At 36.4% G+C, this 8,506-nt stretch overlaps 1 protein-coding gene across 1 annotated transcript; it reads left to right on the top strand.

The window, feature by feature from the left end:
• The first annotated feature begins 1,209 nt into the window (after positions 1–1,209).
• LOC115292473 (keratin-associated protein 19-7-like) lies at positions 1,210–6,067 on the top strand. The gene is made up of 2 exons (XM_029940582.1): positions 1,210–1,252; positions 5,946–6,067. Exons 1-2 carry the CDS (start codon positions 1,210–1,212, stop codon positions 6,065–6,067), a joined length of 165 nt encoding a protein of 54 aa, XP_029796442.1.
• Positions 6,068–8,506: the final 2,439 nt, after the last annotated feature.

Raw genomic sequence — 8,506 nt, 5'->3', positions numbered from 1 at the left:
ATGTATGTTAGCTAACTTGACAACAAATTATATTAAAAAAAATTAAGAGTCTACTTTAAAAATTAACAGCATGTCAGGGTACCTGGGTGGTTCAGTCAGTTGAGTGTCCAACTTTGGCTCAGGTCATGACCTTGCAGTTGTGAGTTTGACCCCCACGTCATCCTCTGTGCTGATAGCTCAAAGCCTGGAGCCTTCTTCAGAGTCTCTGTCTCCCTTTCTCTGTCCCTCTCCTGTTCCCTCTGTGTGTGTATGTGTGTCTCTCTCTCAAAAATAAATAAACATTTTTAAAAAATTCATACTAACAGCATGAAAAAAATGCTTGGCTATTCAGATGTACATATTTATCTCCCTCCAGAGCCTCAATGCCCAGATGATTCTCTTTTGTCCAGTTGGTATTAAAAAAAACTCTTCTCAGGTTAATCTCAGAGGGGAAGATAAATGCAGTAACAATGCAACATAGAGGGCTTGTACTTCACCATCCTTTATGTATGGCCAGGAGAACCTGGAACCTCATTTTGTGATCAAGATACACACTGAAGTACTTGTAAGAAAAATACTACTTGTCTTAGATTTGTTTAAAAGTATTCAGCAAAAATAACAATTACTACAAAGAGTATACAAGGAGAGAAGACTGATGGTAGAATACTGACAGATATTAAATCCTGAGGATATATTTTGAAAATACAACTCCAGATATATTTATGCCTGCATGAAATTTACTTATTCAGGTCAATAATAAGCATGGAAAGTTTATCTGACTCTACTGAGGAATCTCTATTTTTAAGAAAGTTATTTTTCACATTATAGAAGACCCTCACATAATGTATCAGAAGTAATAATAGAACTTTAAAAATCAATATTTTAGGACCTTGCCAGTGATTCATCTTGATAAAAATGTTCAAATATGTTAAGCTAAATACATAACAGGTGAGTAAGGGTTTTAAAAAGAGAATAAGAAAAACACATCAAAGACAAAGGATTTGGATTGTAAGGAAGCTGACTCAATAGCAAAGTCATCCTGCTTACAAGGACCTCACCTTGTCTAATGAGGCAAGGACTCAGGAAGCGCACAGATGTAAATTAGTAGGAAGTATGTGATCAACAAGTCCCACCCACTGAGAGTCATATAAAAGGACCTCTGCAGACAGTGATGTTCAAACTGACAGAAACTGATTCCCTGCTCCAACAATATCCCCCACTCCTGAAACCATGTACTACTACGGCAACTACTATGGAGGTCTAGGTTGTGGCTATGGTGACCTGGGCTGTGGCTACAGTGGCTATGGATGTGACTACGGTGGCCTGGGCTGTGGCTACAGCGGCTATAGATGTGGCTATGGTGGCCTGGGCTGTGGCTACAGCGGCTATAGATGTGGCTATGGTGGCCTAGGCTGTGGCTATGGTGGCAATGGATGTGGCTACAACGGCGTGGGCTATGTCTGTGAAGGCTACGGGTATGGCTCCAACCGCCCATCTTGCTGCAGACGATGTTTCTACTGAGAAGCTTCCAGAGAATCTCAACTTACTATTCTCCTCCAGCGAATACCTCCATGATTCTTCCTATGAATAATTCCATTTTCTCTTCTGAATGTCAACATCATCCTGAGATATCTAAAAAAGATAAAATAAGATAGGTTGGATTCTGTGAAACTGACTTAGAGTCATTGAAATTGCATGGAATGCTTCACAATTTTTAAAAGCTTTTCCTTTGATATTGTATTGCCTTTCAAATTTCTCACATATTTGATAACGTTATGTGAGAAAAATGTATAGTAATTTTAATAAACATTTATCTCGTTGAAAATACTTGTGGCATCTATATGTGTGTGTTAAATAATTCAATTTAATATTGCTTTGGGGGATTAATATTTTCAAATGGCTTTGCAACATTGCCATATCTTAATGCTGTAAATGAGGGAGGGGGAGGTCACATGAGAAGTCATATTCACTATCAGAGAAGTAATATAATCCATTGCCTTAAAAGTGACTGATCCATAGTGATCCCTCAATAACACTCCCTAAGTGATGAAATATCACTGGCTTTAAGGATGGGATGTAGCAAAACATGTAATTTTTAACAAATTTTATTAAATTTTAATTGGGTACATGAGATAAATTGGAGCTATGCCCATACCCATCATCAGGCTCTTATTGTTCCCATGATGACTTTGCATATGATGGAAGTGGCTTAGGGAATATTCTGGCAGCATCTGAGAAGCACAGGAACTCAGGCAACCCTGCTCTTGTGCCCAATTCCTCCTATGGCTATGATAGACATGATGTACTAGTGATCGTTTAGCTCAGCCAACATACTGCCAAGCTAAATTTTCTTTAAATAAAATAGATTGCCATTCTACTTATTGGGCTCCTTTGTTGAGTTTCCTAACCCAACCTTCATATTCACATCAAAAATGCCAACCTCATTCCTGACTATTGGGGAAATAGTAATTGACATTCAGCATGCCCATTTTGATTAGCCAAAATCAATGGGATGACATAATTTATAGGAAAGCTTTACTTTTATGTTGTATTAGCATTATATTTTCTCATATCATTCATGGGCAAGACCAAGTTCATGTTTAATAATGATCTATGGCTGTAAATATCGGGCATTGCATTTACATTAAAATCTCCCACCCGTTTTGCTTTTTTTGGTTTATATATGTGTATGTGCATGTGAGAGAAAGGAATAGAGAGAAAGAGAAGTGAGAAAGATACAGAGAAAAGAAGGCAGAAACAGAGAGAGAACAGACTGTCTTTGGTTGTCTCTGAAGTTTTGATGTATCCACAAATTCAGGGATCTGAATGAACATCAGTTCTTTATATCTAAGAACATATGCAACCAAGGCTTTCATGGGGTTCAGCAGCTACGACCATATCTGATCAGACTATGAAATTACTTTTATATGCCAAATTTTTAAATTATACTTTTGCCTACCAAAACAGCTCTTTTTGGGATGCCTGTGTGGCTCAGCCGGTTAAGCCTCCGGCTTCAGCTCAGGTCAGATCTCACGTTGGTGGGTTCGAGCCCCGCATCGTGCTCTGTGCTGACAGCTAGCTCAGAGCCTGGAGCCTGCTTCTGGTTCTGTGTCTCCTTCTCTCTCTGCCCCTCCCCCTCTCATGCTGTCTCTCTCTGCATCAAAAATAAATAAAACATTAAAAAAAATTTTTTACAAAACAGCTCTTCTTTCGATCACTACATTTAACAACCCCTACCTTTGTCTGTTTCCTGACTCCCTAAGTTTTAGCCAAATTACTTAAACCTCTGCCTCAAGAAAGAGATCATTTGCTCCCCACACCACACAGGCTTCTGGTTATATTCTACATGTTATCCATAAACTAGTTCACGAAAATTCCCTGCATGGTAGCTGCTGACTGTCTGATGTTTGATGGTCAAGTCCTCCAAGAAAGAGCCACTCACTGCCCACCACCTTACAATAGTCTTCAATGCACGGAGTCACCACTTCCCGATATTACCAATCCCTCTTCATTCAGCTCCATATTTAAAAGCTCCAAATGAATGAATTTTTTTTCTTAAAAAGCTTCATGATATTGAGAAATGGTAAAGAGACAACAGAGGTTTATGGAATATGATATTGGTCAGGCAAAGCTCATTCTGATTAAATGAATTTTCTTCTTTATTTTCAAGTATTGCTACATTTTGCTCAAAAAAAAAAAAAGTTTGGCCATCATTGCATTTGAAAAGTGAATCCGACCAATGAAATTCTGCTTGACTAACAGGTGACAAGCATCATTTTGGTACCTGAAAACCTACCTTAATGTTATGAAGAGATGACCATTAAGCATAACGCCAGTTACACATTTCACCCAATGAAGACAAGTGACTTATTTTCTAATTCCAGATGAAACTAAATTTATTTTGTTTGTCTTTCTTCACAATACTGGAAGTTTCTCTAATGTCCTTTTACCACTTCTTGCATCTCATGCTGTGAATGAGAAGGCTAGTGATATGAGGAGACGACACAGGAACAATAAAAGCTGTCACATGACACAGTGTCTTAAAAATGGTGGGCCCATGGTGAGTAACAGATAAATAACAACTAACTGGTTGAAAGAGGCTGAAAAACCTACATGAGTTTTTCTCAGAAGTTTTATATAATCTAAACTAGAAGCCTGGAGGAAAGCAGTGTTCTTCGTCCAGTCTAAACAGCCATCACTACTACTCAATGTTGGAAGAAGTGTTTGTGGGTCAGAGAAAATTTGGGCTCAGCAACTATAAAGTTAGGAAGCTCCTTGCCCCCTTATAAAATCTCCCAATAGCTTTACATAGAGTGAAGATATATAATTTATATTAATCTCTTTGTCAAAACTCACTTAGCTATACAGGTAGCTTTTCAAAAGTTTGCATTTGGACACGGCTTTTAGCAAAAAACTTTGCACCTGTTTTCTCTAACCTAAAGAAATCCAAAAGAGGTTTTTGCTTTTACCAAAAAGGACAAAAAGTGAAAATAGCATTCAGTGTTGGCTTTGCAGGGAGCCATTATAGAAACAGCGAGCACCCCAAGCTGTGAGCGGCGCCACCCACCCCACCCCTTGCCTGCTCCCTTCCCAAGAGCTATGCATCTTAGCATCACTCTCAGAGTCCTGAACCGTGTTTGTGAGCATCGTTTCCTCCTAATTGATTTTGTGCATCTGTTAGCAAGATGTGTCCTAAAGTATCACAAAGGCCTTACAAAGTTATTTTTTGAGTCTGGGAATGTTCAATATTTTTTCATAAAAATTAGTGGTAATTGTTTCTTTACTTATGCCATTTCACTTTAGGAAAGATTTCATAGGAACATTGTTCTATTTTCAGATAGTGTGAGAAGCCTGTACTCTTAAATAGATTGAAATTTGTTTTATGTGAAGCATATTTAAATTAAAATTATATTTTAATTGTCATTAAAATTTTGAAATAAATAAAGAAAATAAAAAAAATTAAAACCTAAAGCTTAGTTTCTGCTGTATGCTCAATTATTCTTTCCATGATTGGGGATTTCTGTCTCCAATGACTCTTCACCAACCAACCAGAAACTGAGGGAATGAAGAACAAATCAAGACTCTTTTTACCTCTCTGATACTTCCCACACATTATTTAGGACAAAACACTACTGCAAATCCAGGGCATCTGTAAAAACAAAAATAAGCCCTGGAATAAAAAACATGAGCTGAGATGAAGCATCAAGCTGAACCTTCATGTGGTTTGCAGATACCTCTACAACACCTACATATGTGATGACACAAGGAAGCATAAAGCATAGACAGTTTCTGCCCATACAATGGTCATACATTTTCTGGAAAAGATCAAAGTAGCACATACTCAAGAATAGGTTGATAAATAAATGCCGAATATGTCCATACGTGATAGTACTTGCCAGCATATTACCAGTAACATAACCAATGAGTAGTCATATTGAGTTGGAAAGAAGTGTTTTTTAAGAATACATTGCAAATTTTATAAGAATATAATGAATATATATTATATCCATCCTTTATGTGGAAGATTCAGGAAGCATGTTCTTCCAGACAAGGCTCATTTTAAAATTCTTAAAGAGGAATGGAATGAAAACCAAACAATAGGACACCTATTTTCATGTTTTGCATCATACCACATAATCAGGTCACATTTATTCAACTAAATAAATATGCAGTGAGACATAGCCTCGAAAAGAATAAGAGTTTCATTTTAAAGGCCCATAAATTGATGGTGGAGTCCTGACATAGGAGTAAAATTATCTGTTATGAGGACCATGTTTTGGCAATAAATAAAAATATTCATGATGTTGTAGGAAGCAAATTAGCAGGACTCTGCAATGCCTGTGGTTTTCTCCACCACCACTGAGGGTGTATAAAAGACCCTTGGCAGATGGAGGCATTCATATTAAAGACACCCAGCTCCTGCTCCTCAGCTGAACCCTCCACTCCTGACACAATGTGTTACTACGGCAACTATTATGGTGGCCTGGGCTATGGCTATGGTGGCTATGGCTGTGGCTATGGTGGCTATGGTTTTGGCTGCCACCGCCCATGGTGCTATGGAAGATACTGGTCCTATGGCTTCTACTGAGGAATTTTTAGTCTATTGGCTATGTCACCATATTTTACTTGCATTTTCTCCATGTTTCCTTCACATGAAAAATTATAAAATGTCTTCAAAAATACTGACTTTGTATTAATCTATCTGAGATAAATAAAGGAAATTCAGATTATATCACAGTTTATAGGAAAGCATTTCCTTGATATGGCATTACCTTTATAATGTGATATAAAATTTAATTAAGTTGGATGATCAAAAACATCTATTATTAAATAAATTTTATTTCATTGCAAATATTGCTTTGTTACATTTATACTAAATTATCTCCATCAGTTTAGCTTGTGTGTTTGTGTGTTTGGGTGTGATTATTCACATGTATATAAGGTTGGGCTGGGAGTATGGTGAAGCAGAGCACGAGGGATCCAGGGGTCTCTTTTGTGGTCGTTATGTGACTAATACTGAAGAGTAAGACTATCTATTCTTTCCAACAGCATTCGTAAGAAGTCTTCTTATGTACATCTCTCTAATGTCTTCTGCTATCTCTGTTGGCTTATGTCTTAATCTAAGTTTTAACAATGGCTGTTTTTTACAATAGGTATATTTCACATCAGAACATTAAAACATGTATTTGTATTCTGTGGTTTTGGTAACACCTATGGTTGGATTATATCAGTAAAAGCTCTGCTCCTTCTAAATATTCTTCAATTTATCTCTCTCTCAAAAATAAATAAACATTTAAAAAATTAAATAAATAAATAAATGTTCTTCAATTTTTAAAAAAAAATATTTTACCCAGAGAATGAGTATCAAATTTAAAATATCAGCACTAATAATCACATCCTGCCTTACCAACACAGTGTCTGAAAAACACTTCAAAATATGCCAATTTATTCTAAGTATTCAGAAAAACTAGACAGGCATGAAAACAGACTTATGAAAATTATGAAATATTTTCTCAGTATCAAATTAATATTAGCTTATTTTACTCTTTTACCTAGGGTTCTGGCCTTTATCAAATGTATGTTTTATACATATTAAATTTCCCCAGAATCAAATTTATTTTCTGCCCTTAAAGCAGTTGTTTTCCTAGGGAAACTCAAACTGAAAGCATTAAGTACAATGAAGAGCTAATTTAAAAATAAATAAATAAGACTACAAATAAAGAGACCAAGATTCTAAAGATATGAAAATTGTAGAAAATTAAGTGAACTTCTGTAGTTCTTGATTCTAGGAGCAGAGCAAATAAGGGATTCCTGGGGAAAAGAGCAAAAAACAGAGTTTTGGGGTTGTTTTTTTACAAAATACAATTGGAGATATAAGATTTTGATAAAAATGAACTGGCAGAACACTGAGTTTAACAGACAGCCAGGTTTCTCCGGAAATATTTTTCAAAGTCTGAAGTTGTAAGAGTCTATTACCAAAGATACCAAGAATTTGAAAATCAGATCTTTTTTCAAACCAAGGTAATCAGTAAAGTTCAGGAATTGCCAAGAAACGTCCTGAGTTGAAAGATACAAAGGAGTATCCCCATGGTCTGGAAGTAAACAGGTAGATAAGCCCTTGCCAAAACTACAAAATTACGAACCTCATTTTATGTTAGCCTTTTTTGGGATTAAGGCAATCAGAACTTTTTCTAATGACCTCAGATCAAAACAAAAGCAAAAAAAAAAAAATCTCTATGATGAAAAACAACATCGTGTTGGATCTTCTTTAATTTTTATACAAAATATTGAGCTTGTGGAACCATCTAAAAATAATCCAAATAAAACAACTGACAGTATAAGGAGACCAGAAGGTGAACCATATATTGGACTTGGAAACCAAAAATTTAAAAATAGTCATGATTGGGGCTCCTGGGTATCTCAGTCAGTTAAGCATCCAACTTTGGCTCAGGTCATGATCCTGCAGTTCGTGAATTCCAGCCCACCCTAGGCTCTGTGCTTGCTGACAGCTCAGAGCCTGGAGCTGCTTCAGATCCTGTGTCTCCCTCTCTCTTTGTCCCTTCTCCATTAAAAAAAAAATAATAAAGATAAATAAAAAATAAAAATAAATAAAAAGTAAAAATAGTCATGATTAATGATTAATTCATACAGAACATAATGAAAAATTGCAAAATACGTGTTATAGCTGGAGAAATTCACCAAAGAACATATTTTAAATTCTAAATCTTTCTTTTATGTTTTTTATTTATTTTTGAGATACAGAGAGAGACAGTGCGAGCAGGGGAGGGTCAGAAAGAGAGGGAGATACAGAATCTCAAGCAGGCTCCAGGCTTTGAGATAGCTGTCAGCACAGAGCTTGAGGCGGGGCTTGAATCCACGAACCGTGAGATCATGACCTGAGCCAAAGCCAGATGCTTAACCGACTGAGCCACCCAGGTGCCTCTTAAATACTAAATCTTAAAATGAAAGCAAATGAACAATGTACCAGAGAACTCAATAGACAGGAATCTGAACTAGTATACTTAAG

The sequence above is a fragment of the Suricata suricatta genome, chromosome 5 (assembly GCF_006229205.1).
Source record: "Suricata suricatta isolate VVHF042 chromosome 5, meerkat_22Aug2017_6uvM2_HiC, whole genome shotgun sequence".
Lineage (NCBI taxonomy): Eukaryota > Metazoa > Chordata > Mammalia > Carnivora > Herpestidae > Suricata > Suricata suricatta.
The sequence above is the reverse complement of the archived record's forward strand: the minus strand, read 5'-3'. Positions and strand labels throughout refer to the sequence as shown.